This window comes from Vidua chalybeata, chromosome 13 (assembly GCF_026979565.1).
Source record: "Vidua chalybeata isolate OUT-0048 chromosome 13, bVidCha1 merged haplotype, whole genome shotgun sequence".
NCBI lineage: Eukaryota > Metazoa > Chordata > Aves > Passeriformes > Viduidae > Vidua > Vidua chalybeata.
This window is the reverse complement of record NC_071542.1, coordinates 12,243,464-12,262,242: the sequence shown is the minus strand read 5'-3', so window position 1 is coordinate 12,262,242 and position 18,779 is coordinate 12,243,464. Positions and strand designations below refer to the sequence as shown.

The 18,779-nt window shown below is 43.8% G+C and overlaps 1 protein-coding gene across 1 annotated transcript in view; it reads left to right on the top strand.

Annotated features, from left to right (window-relative positions):
* CEMIP (cell migration inducing hyaluronidase 1) overlaps window positions 1-18,228 on the top strand; it is a 49,852-nt gene extending 31,624 nt beyond the window's left edge. The window contains exons 16-28 of the mRNA XM_053955188.1: window positions 450-535; window positions 3,243-3,374; window positions 5,251-5,286; window positions 5,375-5,530; window positions 7,095-7,275; window positions 8,507-8,722; window positions 9,637-9,848; window positions 10,298-10,483; window positions 11,186-11,390; window positions 12,136-12,222; window positions 12,544-12,701; window positions 13,852-13,952; window positions 14,576-18,228. Of these exons, the coding sequence (XP_053811163.1) occupies window positions 450-535; window positions 3,243-3,374; window positions 5,251-5,286; window positions 5,375-5,530; window positions 7,095-7,275; window positions 8,507-8,722; window positions 9,637-9,848; window positions 10,298-10,483; window positions 11,186-11,390; window positions 12,136-12,222; window positions 12,544-12,701; window positions 13,852-13,952; window positions 14,576-14,703 (1,884 nt within the window). The 3' untranslated portion in view covers window positions 14,704-18,228. The remainder of the gene's footprint in view (window positions 1-449; window positions 536-3,242; window positions 3,375-5,250; window positions 5,287-5,374; window positions 5,531-7,094; window positions 7,276-8,506; window positions 8,723-9,636; window positions 9,849-10,297; window positions 10,484-11,185; window positions 11,391-12,135; window positions 12,223-12,543; window positions 12,702-13,851; window positions 13,953-14,575) is intronic.
* Window positions 18,229-18,779: the final 551 nt, after the last annotated feature.

Sequence of the window (18,779 nt, the reverse complement as noted above, 5' to 3'; positions counted from 1 at the left end):
CCTCTGTGCTCCTGAAATACTGCCTCCAGGAGCATCTGCTGGCAGCTTGTCTAATTGTACACCTCAGCTGCCAATGCTGGCAATTACCTGAACAGCTTCTAGAGGGATAAACACGGCCGCCCTGTCTAATCGCCGCCTCTGCTTATTTACTCCTCAGCGTGCCGCGCTGTGGGGCTGTGTGTTACTGAGGGCTTTAGACTGAAGCAGAAGGTTTAGGTGTGTGGGAATACATGCCATTATGAGAAAAGTGCAGCTTTGGAAATTTGCAGCCATTTTGGGGGGTATATGCAAGTCTGGATAGTCCTGGCAGCCCTCTGTTTCACCTGCAATTAACAGAAGATGTTCTTAGCATCATGTGGCTTAGAACAATTGGAGGAAAAGTCTGGAGATGAAAAGAGCTGTAAAATTTATAAATATACTGTGATAATTGCATTTCTGTTTTCCTTTAGGCTGGAATGATCATCGATAATGGTGTTAAAACCACCCCAGCCTCTGCCAAGGACAAAAGACCTATCCTGACACTGATTTCTGGGAGGTAAAGTGTTTTGCATAGATTGATTTGGAAAAGACTTCTCTAAAACACTGACTGAAAGCTATGAAATTGCCCCAGGGAAGCTCACAAGAATCACTGCAATGTCTTTTGGGTGGCTCTTTTTGAGGAAAGGTCTTCACTTAGATACACCTTGCCATTTCTGACTTCATTTCTCCATTCTCCTTTATAAGGGACCCTCAACACCCACACCCTTCTGGTCTCATCCTCGTTCTTTAGCTCTGAGCTGAGCTGGCGTGGATGTTAAATCTGCTGTAGGGTGTTCCATTGAGTTTCGAATTTTTTAGATAAGGAGGAAAATTCACTTCCTGGTCAAAAGTCCCTCTAGGCAGAAGTTGCTGCAAGAGTTTCTTAGGAATAAAAAATTTGAGTATTTCTTGGGAATGCTATTGATTTTGTTCATTCTTTTAGAACCTGCTTGAACAGGAAGTGTTTATGTCATGGAGCTCATGCTTTGATTTCAGATTTCAGTCTAGTTCCAAGTCTGACACTGCAGTAACAATCACAATTAAATACACAGAGTGATCCTTCATTTCTGCTGCTGTGCACAGCCTCTCAGTGGTGTAATGGAGTAATTTAGAAATAATGGAAACCTCTCTATAGACTGTATCATATCAGCAAGCCTACTGTGCTCTGGTGGCTTCTGAGAACCCACTCCTTCCCCAGAGCTGGCCCCAGAGGAGGCTGATGAAAGGGCTGCACTTGCACCCTTGTATCTCATTGTAACTCAGAGGTTGAGTCTGGCTCTTAGTTACCAACCCCCAGACATGTGAAAGGACTTAAATACTCTCAAATTTCATAGTTTCTTTCCTAACAGACCAATTGCCTCCAGCTGCACCCTAACCTACATTCCCCCACAACTGCATTTCTTGACAGAAGAAACCATGTAAGGAAGAGAAACCTGCTGAAAGCCTCTGCTCAGCAGGGGAGAATGACAACTCTATCTCCTTCTCATCTCTGGGGTGTGGGTTACCCAGACTACTGCAGTCATGCACTGGGCAAGCATTACAGGGGTGGGATCCATCTTCCTTCCCATGAGAGCCCAGCCAGCAGCTCAGATATCAGTTATCCACATCACCCCGGTGCCCTGGCTAGCAGCTGATGCTAAAAGATCATTTATTTACATTATTTAAATTTATTTACATTATTTAAATGCTCAGTTAATTGAAGCGATTAATCCAATGGTAAAAGTAGCTGCTAAAAAAATAACTTAAGAGCAGCCTGTTCTTGGGAGCCTGATGCTTCTTTTCCATGCAGCTGAACACGTGCCTTGGGGAACTGCCTGCTGCCACAGGCGCAGTTAGTGGTTAGAAAAGGCAATTTCTCCCTTGCCATACAAGGGCAGAAATGGCCCTTGGAAGCCAAACAATTCATAATGCACTCAAGCTTGTGCTCAGGGATTACCCAGCAGCATAAACTGCAGCTCAGATTATTTATTCCATTTTCCACCTTTCATGTGTCAAGATGGAACTGAATAAATGACTAAAGTTTGGCTGGCTGGAGCAAACTGTGAGCTAGGCTGGACTGTGACAGACTTGGAGAGATTATTCTGCATTCAGTAACAGCATTAAATGTCCAAGTCAAATTCTGGACCCTGTAGTGCTCCTCCAGTTATCATGGATGTGAATGAAATTGGAATGCATCTCAAAATATCTGTACTTAACAATGCCTGGGGAATTCACAAGAGCTGATACTAAATCCGTCTCTGAAAGTAAATTCACAGTGATGAAGCTGCCAAAGCAATATTCATTTATTGGAACCCTATCAGCCTGATGCTCAGTTTTAGATTGATATGATGGCTTATTAAGCAAAGCAAAGTGCTATTGAATATCTGTTCGCAATTTGACAGCTTGGCCTTGCTATCCATGGTGAGGAATGAATTTTAATCTCTGAACCATCCGTTGCTGGCACTGAGTTGGATACTCATCTGTCAGGTTTTCTAAGCTGTGTAGTGTGATGGAAGATGCTCCTCCAAGAGCAGAAAGAAGCATGGTGCCTCAGGACGGGGTACATGACAGCCAAGCTCAGCATCACCTTGCTCAGATCCTGTGGCCCAAGCTGTCAGGGAGCAGCTGAGGGCACACATTGCTGCAGTTTCTGCTTCTGTCTGCTTATTTTTCACCAAATCAGGCCAATATTTCATCATACTGAGAACTTCAGGGTTACTAAATCTTGTACGTGTGTCCTGTATATAGTGGGAGTAGTGAAGGACATACTCTCAGCCCCTCTCCAAGATTTTTAAATTCCTTTCCACAGCAAGAAAAATTTGGCAGTGGTACTCATGGCCACAGTATAGCCAGAGTTAGGAGATAAGAATGCTCAAAAGGGAAAACAAAAGGATATTTATCTAAATAACAGGAACATGCTAAAGGATAGCAGTAAGGGATTAAAAAAAAATATCTGGAACTTTTGGGAGCAATAATAAACTTTCCATGCCTTCAACAATACATCAGCAATACAATACCAGAAAGGTGAAAGGAAACTTGGAGCAGGTCTTTACAACTGCCTTGCCTGGACCTTCCTTCCTTTGGCAGCTGGGTCTGGCTGTCCCAGCTTGAGCAGACAGGCTACGTGGATGGACCGTGGTCCCAGAGCTGTTCCTGAGTTTCCACAAAGCAGATGTTCAGCAGGGCCATGCAGGCAGCAAGGGCACCTTCCCTTGCCAACCTGTCCTCTCTCCTTCTGCTTGCAGGTACAGCCCACACAAGGATGCTGATCCTTTGAAGCCCAGGGAACCTGCAATAATTGAGGGCTTTATTGCCTACAAGAATCAGGATCACGGGGCCTGGCTGCGAGGTGGAGATGTATGGCTGGACAACTGCCAGTGAGTTTTGCCTTATTTCAACTCTCAGAGTTCAGCCTGGTGTTTATGGCAAGCATAGCTGTGGTTCAGACTATTTATATCGCTTTGCACCTTTCATATGGCCAAGACTGAAATGAAGATGAAATGTTAAGCCACCACAGGCATTATTTTACACAAACAAAACCTACTTTGTCTGAGCTGAGAACCCCTCAGGTTATTTCTCTGTGTGATGCTGACCAGCATCTATACATCGTCACAATACACACACACAGACACACAGATGCAAATAACTAAAATAATTTTTTTTTTAATATGAAAAATGAGGTGATTTGAAAAGAAAACAGTGAAATGCACCACTTTTCCTGGCTCAGCCTGGTCACAGATCAGTTTTATGTGGTTCAGTGTAATGCTGAATAAGCAGGTACTGATGAAGCAGACATAAAACTATGCATCACAGCAGCAAGGGAGAGAGTCTGGGCAAGTGCATGTTGTGCTCTTTGAAGGCCATTTCCTGCCCTGGCCAGAGCTGATATTTGTTTTGCACTTGAAAACAGATTATCTGCTGCAGTTTCTGTTTCTGAGCCAGGCTCCTGATATCAATCCTAGTGAAGAGAAGAAAAAGAAAAATATCCATCCTTTAGGAGGGATATTGTGATAACCCTGGAGGGAATGGCTGCCACGCTGATATCTGGTGTGCAATTCCCAGCCAGAGCTGCCTTACCTTTGAGTGACCCAAACCTCTTAAAGCAACCAGTGGGATAAGCTGGCAGTAGTGACCTGGTGAGAATGAGGCTGTAGCAGAACACTCAGAAATGTCATATTGAGCAACACAGTTTGTGTTTCTTATGACCCACAGGAATCCATCCTGCTCCAAGGCCAGCAACTGTTGTCCTCACAGATCCCACTCAGGTCACTGGGACATTTGCATTGCTCATGGAGCAAAGGCAGGGTGCTAAAACACCAAATGCTTTATGAGTTTCCAGCGGCAAATCTCTGGGAGTGTGTGAATTGGAGGAAGCAGCCATCAAACTGTAATTGTCTTTATAGCCAGAGCCATTTCCATTTCTATGGCTAGAATCTAATTTATGTATCCCATTAACAGGGCCAGCGTTAATGCGGCCTGCAGGGAAGCAAGGAGGCGATAGGGTGGGAAGGGCTGCCACCTACAGACAGCAGCACAGTGAGGGGATCTGCTCCCAAACCACTGCCAGGATCAGTGGCAGACGTGGGAGGTGGTGCTGGTGTGAAGACACCACCAAGACTGGCTCGAACTATCAATTCATTGTAGCATTTCTCTAAGCAGCAGTCAAGGACCAACATCTGTGATTTATCTTATCCTGAAATTTCAGCAAAATAGAAAGATATTCTAATTTTTTTATTATTTTTTTTTAATAAGGAAGCTCTGATCTCTCTATTCCTGTTGAGGAAAGCGAAGCCAAGCTGCTCTTTTTTTATCACCTTGCAAAGCTCTTTTATGGAAGCAGTTTGTGAAACATGAAGACAGTGTGTAAGGCAAAGCACCATTAAATAATAAAAGCTGGTTGGAATGAGAGATTAGCATGATTCTTTTATTTACCAGAGAAAAGTGTGTGATCATTAGACAAAGGGATAAAGCTTTATCAGGCAAGTAAACTATGGCTAGAAATCACCATCTTAACCCCAGCTGGAGCAGTCAGGTGTGTGTCTGCTGCTTCATGTGATCTGCAAATTCTGCAAGATGTGCCAAAAGAGATCTTCTAAAACTGGAATGGGAACAAGTCTGGAAAAACCCGAGCTCCCCTGAGCAGTGTACAGTAATTAATCCCTGCTGTCCTCCACGAGTTGGCTTGTTATAGTTTGACGTGACAAACCAAAGCAACCCCAAATCTCTTCTGAAGCATCTCTCTCCTCTTGGCAGGTTTGCTGACAATGGCATTGGGCTGACCCTGGCGAGGTGAGTGTGGCAGGGCTGTGTGGCAGCCTGGGCACGGGGCTGGGGCTGGGTGTGAGCAGCCCTTTCACCTCCAGCCCTTTCTTCTCAGCGGAGGGACCTTCCCTCACGACGATGGCTCCAAGCAGGAAATCAAGAACAGCCTGTTTGTTGGTGAGAGTGGGAACCTGGGCACCGAGACCATGGACAATGAGATCTGGGGGCCTGGAGGTCTGGATCACCGGGGAAGGACCCTGCCCATCGGCCCGTAAGTTCAGCTCAGCACATCAAAGCACTCACGGTTCCCACTCCCAGCACAAATCCAGCCCAGTGTGGTTTCCTCTGCGCTGTTCAGTTTAATAACCATTACACAGAAAGGATTTAATTTCATGTTTCCTAATCCCAGAGTCCTCACTGTGCAGCTGCTGCTGGCAGGTACATCCTTGCAGGCTGCCAAGACAGATCAAGCTCCTCTTTCCTTCCCCCTCCCCTTTGCAAGGGGATTTGAGAAGACAGCAAGAGTCCTCCATGCTAGCAGGGCACGTCTGTACATGTGATCAGCAGTGCTGAGCAATGAGCTGAGCTCCATCAGCTGCCAGGAAGGCTCATAGAAGCCTTCCTAGGCTTGAATGTGGTCATGGGTGTGCTCAGTGCTGCTGTTACTGTTGCTCCTGCAAAGGACTTTAATGCCTTTGTTAAGCAGTTTTGAAATGGCCAGTGAACTTCATGTATGGCCTCCTCCTAGACTGAAGTCCTACAGACTGGTTTGCAAGTGCAATGCTTTTGCTTCCTAAAAACACAGTTACCCTAACAGAAGCCCCACAGTGAGCAAATAGCTCAGCTGATGCTTTTCTGCCATATTGCAGACCTCAATTTTGCTGTCAGCAGTGATGCTGGAGACTTATTATAAACTATACCAATAATGAAAACCCATTCTGCTATGACTCTCCTAATATCCTTTATACAGATAGATAGATAGATAGATAGATAGATAGACAGATAGATAGATAGATAGATAGATAGATATAGATATAGATGCAGATATAGATGTGGACATATCTCATCTTGGGTGTGGTATGCAGAAACTCAGAACAAATGCACTGGAGCAGGCAGGAATTCTCTAAGGGATCATACAAGGAAGGGATCAAATTTATTTATCATAAGTGAAATTTGAAATGTCTTCTCTTAGCCTCTTAAAGACCTTAAGCATCTTGTTCATTTAATTGGTATGAAAATGGTGTCTTCTTTACCTTGCAGCTGATATCAGAAAAGGCTGATAAAGATTAATTAATCTGCCCTGTCAACTCTTCTTAGCTCTGTAGATTGTAGGACCTTCCCTTGTTTTCAAAACTATTTTTTTATTGCAGTTGATCTGCAATGCTTCTCTCCAAATCCCTTTGAAAGATGTGGTGGGACTTCTTTTAGCCCTGCCATTACTCAGCCCAAGGAGTCTGCACAGCTCTGCTGAGTTTCAGGTTTCACTGCTGCAGAACTCATTTCTGATGGCAAACATGAATTTATTCATCCTTAGGTCAGTCCTTTGGCATTGCTGTTACTTCCTTCCCTGGAGAAGTACAGGCTAAATAAAGATGATCAGTTCAACAGGAGAGAACTTGAGCTGAACTTGCAAGGATAAGAGGACTTTACAGGGCTGAAAAGAAGGGAAATCCCTTATCTTCCAAAGCAGGAACTTAGGAGTCATCCTATGGCCTGCAAGAAATGAAAGCAGCCACGAAACAAGTGCTGTGGGACTGTGCGTGTCTAGAATACATCTCCTCCTAATGCTAACGTGCCATGACCATGTCTCTCTGTCTCCCCCGAATGTATTTTAGGGATTTTCCCATCCGAGGGATTCAGTTCTACGACGGGCCCATCAACGTCCAGAACTGCACGTTCCGCAAGTTCGCGGCGCTGGACGGGCGGCACACGAGTGCCCTCGCCTTCCGCCTCAACAACGCCTGGCAGAGCTGCCCCAACAACAACGTCACCGCCATCCGCTTCGAAGATGTGCCCGTGAGTCACCCTTCCCAGACAGCCCTCCGTGCCTTGGAAACGGGGGTGTGGGCAAAAAAGGAGAGAATCTTGCCGATTGTCTTTGCCAGAAGTCTAGCAATGAAAAGAAAGAGGAAATGTGATGGGGGCAATAACAAGAAGATCCAATTGTCTGTCAGGTTTGCAGCAAAACAGATGTAGGGATCGGTTAAAAAAAAAAAAATAGCTGCATTGAAGTGAAAATAATTTCCATTTCTGTACGACTCAGAAACTGAAGAATCAGCCCCCCTTTATTTTCAACAGTGGTATAATATTAAAGCAACAGAAGGAAGTCTGTTCTGAAAGCCCTGCCTGACCTAGAAGCAGAAAATACTGATTTTGGGGAACAGCCAGTGAAACTGAGCTGATGCAGGATAATTCTGTAGCCCTGCACACCAGGGTAATTCCAGACTCCAGTTCTGCAGACATAAATGAGAGCAGAGTCCAGCCAAAAGGGGTTTGCCAAATTTTGAATTACAGTATGAACCTCTGGGTGCTGGTCTGAACCCGTCCTGGGGCCTGTTCTTTTGAGTTATTTTTGTATTTGCCTGCACAAATACGTGCTAACTGTTTCACTGAGGTTCACCTTTAGCAGCTGTTAAATCCAGCTGCCAAATATTACAAACAAATAAATAAATAAAGTGGTTGAGCTGAAATGATTTGTTTTGCCTAATTTTCAAAAAATTAGCAGGCTTGCTCACAGGTCAGGAAAAGTGCTGACCAGTGCCAAGTATGATGGGAAAGGCAAAATTCCCCTAAAAGTGTTGGTTGGTCACTCTCACATTGCACAAGGCAGGCTGGTGACATGACATTTATTTATGCTGGATAAAAATATCAGTCAGAAGTTGCCTGAGCAGCCGTTTCCCAGGGCTGACTGTTTCCCACATTGGTATGACTTCATGTGGCTTTGAAACTGTGTTAGCAAACAATGAGTGAAGCGGCTCTCGTTAAATTGCCCCGTCTCCTGAACCTTCCTCCAGAATTTTCAAACAAATCTTCCCACTGATGAGGCTGAAATTGTGGGGTTTTTTTAACCTTTCCCCCATGGTCAGCAGGGAAATGTGTGTCTGCTCTGCCGGACAAGTCAAACACACCTTTTAAGTCAGAAAATGGGTAATTTGAGCCACTGTAGTGACCAAGGGCATCCTTTTCTTGTACTCTAAGTGATGAGTTCCTTTCTGGAGATGTAAATTTGTTCCACTGTTTTATTTAGATTACTTCAAGAGTCTTCTTTGGAGAACCTGGCCCGTGGTTCAATGATCTGGATATGGATGGTGACAAAACATCAGTTTTTCATGATGTGGATGGTTCTGTGTCAGAATATCCAGGCTCATACCTGATCAAAGAAGATAACTGGTTGATCAAGCACCCTGACTGCATTGATGTACCCGACTGGAGAGGCTCCATCTGCAGCGGGCACTTTGCACAGGTAAGGCTGCTTACCTTGCAGTATCATTATCACTTTGGTTTGTTTCAAATTTCTTGGCACTTTAAAGCTTGACCTGTAGAAATGGTCTTTCTTCAGAGTGCTCAGTGTTTATTTATCAGCATGTCTGCACAGGTGGCTTTGAACATGAGGAATACTGTGGTGTATTTTCTGAAACCTTGGCCTTGGCTGCTGACAACTCCAACTTCTGCCTGAAGCCTCCTGGGAGCTCCATGGGCACTCACAGATTAATATTCATAAATCCATGGGCTGTCAGCTAGTTATTTTTCCCTGATTTATGGAGGGAAGTGTTGCCCACAGTGTTATGGGAAATGTGCTGATGAGTTGAAATTAGACTTCAGCTTCCATGGTCTTTCATCCCGTGTGTGACCACCAAACCATTCTTCCCACCACAGGAGCCCTGAGTGCTGCTGCCATGAGAGTCCTCACTTTCCTCTGCTGAGAGGGCCTGGTTTTGTCTTGTGTGTTGCAACAGTTGGGGTTATTAGTGTATAGTGCCACTAGAGCCAATTTCTAACCACTGACCTGGGTTTCAGGCTCCTGAAATCCAGACAGAAGGATCCTTCATCAGCACAAGTCAGATGTCTGAGGTAGATACTGTCCTGCTGCTGCAGGATGCTGTGGAATAATTCAGCCCTGCTGCAGCCTCTAGCACGTGCACTTGAACTCAGTGGATGAGGAAATGAGCTTTTTCTTTTTTTCTGAAAACAGTTTGCTTCGTTGAAATAGAAATCTAAGAAATTGAACATAAGTGCACAGCCCACAGGTTCCTGCCCAGAACACAGGACTTGCTTCAGCTCACACCTATTGAGTATCTGAACCTTTCAATGTAGTTCATTAAACCCTTGGTGATCTTTTTCTTTGGTTTTTTTTTTGTTTTTTTTTTTCCCATCTAGATATACATCCAAGCCTACAAGCCAGCCAACCTGAAAATGAAAATAATAAAAAATGACTACCACAATCACCCACTCTACTTGGAAGGGGCTTTGAGCAAAAGCACTCATTACCAGCAGTATCAGCCAGTTATAACTCTGAGGAAAGGCTACACCATCCACTGGGACAAGACAGCCCCTGAAGAGCTGGCCATATGGCTCATCAACTTCAACAAGTGAGTGAACTGAATCCCAGCATTCCAGTACAATCATGTAACTGCACATTTTTAATGGGTGAGGTCATCACCTCATGAGCTCTTCCAGAATGAACATGCCTGTTACAGGAAGTCCATTGAGTTCATCTTTTCATGAGCCATCTCAGGTTCTTGTTTCCTCCCCCAGGAAGCTCTCTAAGATAACACAGTTCATTTTTGGAAGTTCAGAGCTAATTCATTCCTGGTGCATGGAAGTCACAGGTGTAGAAGTCAGGAGCAGATCTGCCCTACTTTGCTTAACTAACCCATGGTTGTTGTGTCTAATTTATGTTGCATTAATCTGATCTAAACCATGAAAATTTTAACTGGACAGGAAAAAAACTTATTGTAAATTATTTAGTTTGGCTTCTAGCATGCCCAGGAAAATAATAGTTATAACTTGTTACAATGTGGGTCTTTGCTATTTTTAGGAATGACTGGATCCAAGTAGGGTTTTGCTATCCTAAGGGGACAACATTTTCCATTCTCTCAGACATCCACAACCGTCTCTTGAAGAAAACATACAAAACTGGAACCTTCTACAGAACCTCCCAAATGGAGAAACTGGAGCACAGATACCCTACCAAAGGGTACTACTACTGGGATGAGGACACTGGGTAAGGTAGCAGGCCTTGCTGGTTTGGACATTGCTTTGGGAATGCTGCTGGAGCTGTGAGCCGTTTGCCTAATGCCACTAGCGGGGATTGCAACCAAACCAGAAAGGTTTTCTGAGAATGTGACCAGTATTTAATTTTCCTGGGATTCCCTGGCCTGTCAGTCATTCACAGCCTCTGCTGCACTGCCAATTACACTGGGAAATACTTTTCCAAGTGAATACAAATTAGAAAAGGAAAAAAAAGACAAAAGAAAAGCAAAGTGCCGACCACAAAACTTAACTGAAGACATGCACAGCCCTGATTGTTTTGAGCAACAGCTATTTATAAACCATGGCAGGGATGCACAGGAACTAAGTGCAAAGCCTGTTATTTTAAAGGATTAAAATAATGGGAAAGAAAAGAAAGACAGACCTAAAATACAAAGCCTGTATTTTCTACATATAGGTATCACTATAGAATAGAGCTCAGAAGGTGTTCAGGTGCTATCTGATTTCTCTGTTTTACTTTCCATGAGCTCCCTAAACCATTTCTGAGATGAGTTCTCCCTTTGATTTGCATGTGGGATGTTGGGCACTATAAAACACGGTGCCAAGGGCTGCAGTGAAAATTATTGCAAAGCATAGGAAGGAATCCACCAAAACAGTATGTTTTTCCACAAAAAGTTTGAAGGATGCTGTTTGGTTTTGTTTTTCCTGCCTGCAGGCTGCTGTTTCTGAAACTCAAAGCCCAAAATGAAAAGGAGAGGTTTGCTTTCTGCTCTGTAAAGGGCTGTGAGCGAATAAGAATCAAAGCTGTGATCCCAAAGACAGCTGGTGTCAGCGACTGTGAAGCCACAGCCTACCCCAAGTACATTGAGACACCAATAGTGGAAGTGCCAATGCCAAAGAAACTCTCCAGTGCACAACTGGTAAAGCAGCTGATTTCTTATCACAGAATCATTGCTCATGTAAATCTGGCACATATTGTGCCCACAGATGTAGAAAAACTTTGTGCCAGGGTTAGTATACACTGTGCCTGATTTTCTGAAATGGTTCAGGCAGGTGAAATAATGTGAAACAGATTCTTGCAATGTGTGGAGAGCCATTGCAAGCTGCATACTTGTTCTTTTGGGACTCTGATGTGACATGCTGTTCCTGAAAGCACAGGGTGAAAACTGATGAGCTGGAAGACAGGTTGGACCACTGAATGGGATTCTGGAGCCTCCAGCTCCTCCAGGCTGTGAGAACAGCAGTGACAGACAGGGGATTGAATAGTAGAGCTGAATTATTCTTGTTTATATAATGTATAACACAATCTCCAGTATCCTGTCTGGTTCTGGGGGAGGAAGTGGGGTATTTATCTGTTATTTGGGTTTTTTCACTCATCGTCCTTGAAACAGGAATACATAGCAAAGCCTTGGAGAATTATGTGTCAGTTGTGCAAAGTAAGAATCACTCTGCCATTCAGTGAAACAGCCTAACTGGTGACAGGATGAGCAGAGAGGTTACCATTGTGCCCAATTCCATTAGCAAATTTAATTTGGCAAGTCAGTGCTTATTATGTATCTTCCTTGTTGATTGAATTTCAGGGTTTGAGATGTTTTCATTGGAAATGCAGCATTCATGTAATGGACATTCTCACTAGAAAATCTGTTTTTTTCGTTTTGCAAGCAGAAGACCAAGGATCACCTAATTGAAGTGAAAATAGAAACTTACAAGAAACAGTACTTCCACCTGAAGGATGACTTTGCATACATTGAGGTGAGTAAATCCTCTCAAATAACTTAATGGGGTGCAATTCCACACCGCTTGCTTTATCTTAATGGAAAACTTGCTTACAAAGTTACCATGGAGAATTAAATTTGAGTCATTTCTTCTTTGTATGTGGGAAAAAAAAAAAAAAAGAAAAAAAAAGGCTGTATCTTCTCCTGATAGGCAGGATAGCAGGACCTCAGAGACCTGGAATTCTGCCCTTTGAAGCAAACAGCAGTCCTGTGACTCAAGACTATCAGTGCTTCTTACAGGTGGTTATTTGCAATTGTGTTCCTATGAGAGATGAAGAATGTTTTTCTCCCTGCCCAGGTTGATGGTGTCAGGTTTTTCCTCACTGAAGAGGGTATCCAACTGGTTGTGATTGATGGACACCATGGAAAAGTTGTTGATAGAGTAACATTCAAAAACTCTATTCTACAAGGAATCCCAGCACAGATAGAGAATTATGTCAACAACATCAAAGATCAGTGAGTAAATAATCTGCACACAGCTTGTGTTTTGTTACTGCATGTATGTTTTCTCAGATTGCAGAAAATTCCACTAAAAAATACATTCCTTTGCACATTCCCCTGCCCAGACCAAAAGGCTGGATTATTTTTTATTTTAAGTATTGGCAGCCAGGAATGCAGAGTTTTGGAAATAAGTATAAGTAGCCAAAAGACATTCCTGCATCTTGGAGGACAGTGGCTTCTTCTGCTGGATGGAGAATTGGAGCCACATCAGAAACCCCATTAAGCAAAGGGGATGTTCCCACATTAGCTTGTGGAGTGCTCATGGGAAGTGAATATATTTAATTGTTATTAAATCTGTTTGGATTTGAAATCTGATGTGTAACATTTAAAACAAATATGAGGGCTTTGTTGACAAATCATCTGAAATAGCTGTGGGCAGATCAACAGGATATTGTTCTCGCATTTACTCTAGAGACCTGGGGGAAGCTTAAGCAGAGTGCCATGCATGTGAAGGCAGATGTGTTTCTATTGTCTTAAATAATTCTAGAGGTTTCAAAAATCACATCACATACTTACTTCAGGGAAGCATGGTAACTTCTCACTTTTCTTTCATATAAAAAAATTAGTAGTCTTTTCAGAGAGGCCATCATCCTGCTTTTACAAAAATCTCAATCCTGGCTAAATCCAGTTCCTGATCAGGAATAGTAGTAATAACATTAACACACTTTTTAAAGAGAAGCACACTGAAAGGAACAAAAAAGTCAGGCCAACAAAAATCTCAGAGAAGTGAATTTATTCAGGTTTAATCTGCTAATGAAAGAACAAGAAATTACTTGAGAATTGCTAAGGGCATCCCAGGGAGAGGATGACTCTCTCTGAGCAAAGCAGGATGGAACTGCAGGTTGGAAACATTTAAGTCATCCTAGAAAGCCATGTTGAAAAATTTAAAAAATATGGTTTTTGTCTGCTTTCTAATGGGTTTTGCATGACTGGAAAAATAATCTATGACCAAACTGTTGGAAAGCATTGAAAAGCATTAAAGCTGAAGCCACTGTAGTTCGTGGGTGTGTGAACACACAGGCAGGAGTTACCAGTGCTCAGGACAAACAAGCAAGGAATGTGTTCTGACTCTTCACCCATTTACACACCTCTTTATTTGCTTCAGCTCCATAGTGCTGCTGACATCTAAAGGAAGATTCATTTCAAGAGGACCATGGACTAAAGTACTGGAGAAACTTGGAGCAGGAGAGGGTTTTAGGTTAAAAGGTAACCAGTTTTTAAAACCTCATTTCTAATCTCCCATTATTCCAGTAAAGGGACCATTTTTCTGCTTCTAAACTTTGCCTCACTCATTTTTATCAGCATGTGCTCAAACATCCTGGAACCAGTAATTTATTTATTCAGAAAGGTTGTATCCACTGCAGCTTTGGGTAACATGCTCCGTTTAAAACTGTAAATAGAAAAAACATGCTGGCAGTTTTTCTTAGAGGTAAATAATTCAGGGGATTTGATTTTGCAGATTAAATTTAGATGAAAAGACATTTTAATATTAGAAATATTGAGCCTTTTCACCCACTAAATGCCCCAAACCGGGATTTTTTACTTGTCTGAACTTGTTTTTATCTGGTTTTCTCTTGAAACATTCTGACTTGATGGCACAAAGCATATTGATTTCAGAGCATCACATATTGCATTACGATACAGCTCCATGTGCACATTGCTGCAATCAGCTCTATGAGCTTTTGGCATGATTCCATCTGTGTGTGTGTGTGTTACACACATGGCTCCTGTGCACCTGCACCCCTCCAGCCACGGGATGTAGCCGTGCACACAGGTGGGTTTCTGGTGCAGTCCTGGCACACTCCAAATATATTTGCTCTGATTTGCAGAAAAAGTGGCTTTTGTCGGCTTCAAAGGCAGCTTCCGCCCCGTCTGGGTGAAGCTGGTCACTAACGAGGACTCAGCTAAAATCTACCAAGCACTGCCAATTCCTGTGCTGAAGAAAATGAAGTTGTGAGGACACCCTGCTGCGCCTGCTGGCCACCAGCACTGCCCCGTGGGATGGATGGATGGATGGATGGATGGACGGACGGACGGACGGACTACTGACCGCTCTGAGCAGGCCTCGCCTGCCTGCACCACCAGTGCAGCATTTTGTTGTTGTTGTTGCTGTTCAAAAAGAAGTCTCACTGTAAGCAGCTCGAGTGGCCACACGTGAGAGCAGAGCCCTCCTCTGTGAGCAGCGTGTCTGGGCCGCCAGCCCGCGCTGGCTCAGGCGCTGAGGCCGCCCCTGGCGGGACTGAGCAAGGCCTGAGCTGTTTCTCCAGGCGCTGCTTTTGTCAGCGCTCCTGGGACAGACTGATGTTAGTGCTGCCTCCTGAAGGGGAGTTCTTGGTCTGAAGACCATCAAGGACTGTTGCTTCCATCATCCTCGAAGTTGACTTTTCCTTTTCCATAGTGTAACTAGCTGCTCACGTAGACATGGAATGCCAGTTCAAAGACTGGTTGACAGTCTGGTGTAGAAAGAGTGGATTTGAGTGATTACCTGGATGTTGGGAAGTGTAACTGGACAGTAAGCATTTCCCCTAAAGCTTCTGTGAGGTTTGATCAAGCTCTTTGGGGTGTGTGTTGTACATGCAGCCCACGGCACATAGTTGGGGAAGAAATAACAGACGGAGTGGACAAAACATGCCAGCAGAGACTGATGGAACCACCTATTTCTGCTTCCTCAGAAAACTGTGTTTTTCCTATGGATCAAGGAGTTTTAATAGTGGCTGTGCAAATAGGAAATTTTCCTTCAACAAGCAGCTGCAGGCTAGAAGGAGAGCAATGTCAATTAGCACATGTATTTTCTCAGCCTTTCCCATTCAGCCTTTCCCTCTGTATAACAACCTGCAGGATCAGTTTCTGGTTGCCAGCTAATGCCATCCCAATTCAAAGCTTCCAATTTTTGACTAGGAATACTGGGACTTACCTTATTCAGCATCAAATAGGGTGAGCTGCCCTTGCCTTTCCCAGGACATCAGAGGGAATAGGATGAGACAGCTCTGCTGTGTGTTGCTTTCTGATCCTGTCTTCAGGCTTAAGATATTATGTCTTGGTCCTCCTGTAAGAGTTACATGAGACCTGGATGAGGTCTTTCCAGGTAGCTGAAGAATTAAAGTGAGAATCCCAATGCACTAGTTGGATGTCTTGTACCTCCTTTCCCCCTGCTTCAGACAAAGACCTGGGTGATGACGGCAGATCAGAGTGAATCAGGACTTTACTGGGGCATCTCTTGAGGCTGGGATGTTAACATTATCTTGTAAAACACTGAAAGCACTTCTAGTGTTCAGTGATATTTCTGTCAGTTGCTCCAAAATACCACACAGGCGTTTCTGGAGGCTGTGGCTGTTCTAAGAAATCTAAGGGCAGGGGGGAAGTGTGAAAGACATCATGACAAGCTTTTAAAGAATGTCAGTCTTGCCAGTAAGACTTGGGTTTATTTCCCCACTTTATCTCTGCCTGTCCCCACTGCCACATAAATTATTTCAATTGCTGATGGCTACTTTGTTTATGTAATTAAGTTTTTTTTTTTCCCAACAGTATCAAAAATGTTACCTTGAAGTTAGACTGAAAAGCAAGGATCTTGTTTGCCATTCCAAAGGCTGTGCAGATACTGGTTTAGATCAGTTGCTCTGAATGTCAAAGCAAGCATGAACAAAATTTAGATATACTGTAGGTTACATTCCACTCAAGCCTCTCCTGGGTTTTGAAACTGGAAATGTTCTTTTCAGACTTACTAAAAACTTGTTTTGAATTCACTGAATGTCATGTGTATTGTATTTAACAAAAAAAGAAAAAAAAAAAAAAAAGAGTCAAGCCTTCCCTCCCAGCTTCCCAATAAGAGTCTGGTAATGAATGCTCCTTAGGCATTTGTGCCATTTGCAGAGTGAATGGGCAACATTTGTAAAAGGCAAATAAGATGGGTTGTTTATTCCCCAAAATTGTTATGATAGTTTGGAGATTTCGCAAATTATTCCATGAAAGAGTCAGTCTCACTGGTGTTTCAACCATGATCATCCAAAAGGTTTATCTGATGTCCTATGATGGCCAAAACAGTGCCAGATGCATGAAGTCAAGGGAAGAGACTAACAGGAATTTCCCTGGGTGTGTCACTTTGGGTTGTTTAAACCTCTTCCCTGCCCTGAGCCAGTGCTGTTGATTGCAGCAGTTTTGGTGGAACACATTTGCTTCCAGGAGATGGACCAAAGCAGGAGTACTTCCTTCATGAGCACTTAGCAGATGGTGGGCAGGAAGGCCAGGCTTGAGATGTGCCTGGAGTGGGATTTGGCTTTGTACAAGCCTCAGTGCCAGGGTTGCCCTCTGCAGTGCTCCACTGGCCACAGCCATTTCCCCTCTCCTGCTCCCTCTAAGTGTGCAAACACCCAGGAGCATCCCACCAGGTGGGTCTGTCCTCTAGACTGCTTTGTTCAGCTTCTAGGAGCATGTTGCCTTTATGCTGAAGTGTAGCTTCTGATTTTACTGTTTTGGGAATTCTCAGGGTGAAAGCATAAGACTTGGCTCTAGGAAAAAAACGTTTTTCTTTTCCTTTCCTAAAAGATCTCACCTTATTAAGAGAGAAAATTTAAGCAGCTTGTCCTGTGATGCTGAGCCTGGCACGTGGGGCCTGTTTTGGAGCTGGGGAGGGTCTCCTGCTGTGAATACCTGCAGGGAATCACTGCAGGCTGCCAGCCCGAGGGACAGCAGAGCTTTGTGACCGTGTGCAGGGAAATGCCCAGGGCTCCTGCTGACCTGCACGGCCTGGAGCCATCCGTGTGTCCTCCGAGGCACAATGGAGCCTGCTGCCATGGCCAGGCAGCAAGAGCTCTGCGCCAAGTGATTCCTGTTCAGTCTCTGACTGTTCTAGAAACTGCACACTCTGACCAGGGAATTCCCGGCTCTCGTCCTCTGCCCACCCTGCACAGCCCCTGTACAGCTGCAGTGACCCTCTCTGTAAGGTTTTATTAGTGCAGATGTTTCCATGTTTGCCTACACAGTTGCCATTGGTGGAGTGGGGTTTTTTTGGTTGCATTTTGTTTGTTTGTCTCTTTGTTTGTTCGGATGTTTGGGTTTTATTGCCTCTGTTCAATTGCTTGTTTTACCTGTCGCCGAAACAGCTGGTCCTTTTTCGGAGTTAGATGTTTGTACATTTTCTTAGAGACGTTCCAATGAAAAGAAAAAAAGATATATTTTCTATTAATTTATTACAGTGGCACTAAGACAACTAAATTGCAGACATATGAAGCATTTTTACTGGAGTTGAGCATTGTCCAGTTCGTTAAGGAGGTTGGCAATGTGTCTTTTCTGATAATCTGCTTTGCACTTGAAAGCTCTCTATGTCCACAGACCATGGTGGTGCATTGACTGTCGGGTTTATGATGACAAGAGCTCTTGGGATATTGTTTCCAAAAGATTGTGGCTTACAACTGAAATAACACGTAGTTGTTTGGAGTACACAATGTTTATCAGAATAAATATTCAGTGCAAATTTCTTATTTTATTTTTGTCTCCCTACTTTTTTTCAAAAGACAAACGCAAAGGGCCAAGCAGCCCCTGTCTGAATTTGTTGGCCAGTCCACACAGACCAGAGCACCTTTCACTGCCTGGTCACAGCTGCAGGATCTGAGAGATGGGATGGGAAGGAGATGGGAATAGGAAGGGGGATACTGCAGCCATGGGAAAGGCCTGTATTTAGGGCAGGTGGGGCACTATGGGGTGACAGGCCAGAAAAATGGAAATGCACCCAACCCGAGGGGCTCAAAGGGAGATGTGAAGAGGGCTCTCCCCACCTCAACTCCTGCCAGCATGCAGGCAGACATCACTGCTCTGTGTCTGTGTGCGTGTGTATCTGTGTATCTGGGACTAGGGATGGCTGAGTGGATCTGTTACCTAAGACTGAAAAGCATAAAAATATAACATAATTCAGTATGTGTCATAAAATATAACTTTTTTAATATTTGGATTATATATTATCAAGATAATATAAATTATTAAAAGAGTATTATAGACTAGAAGAGAATTGAATAGTTTCTCTTGGAAAAGACCTCTAAG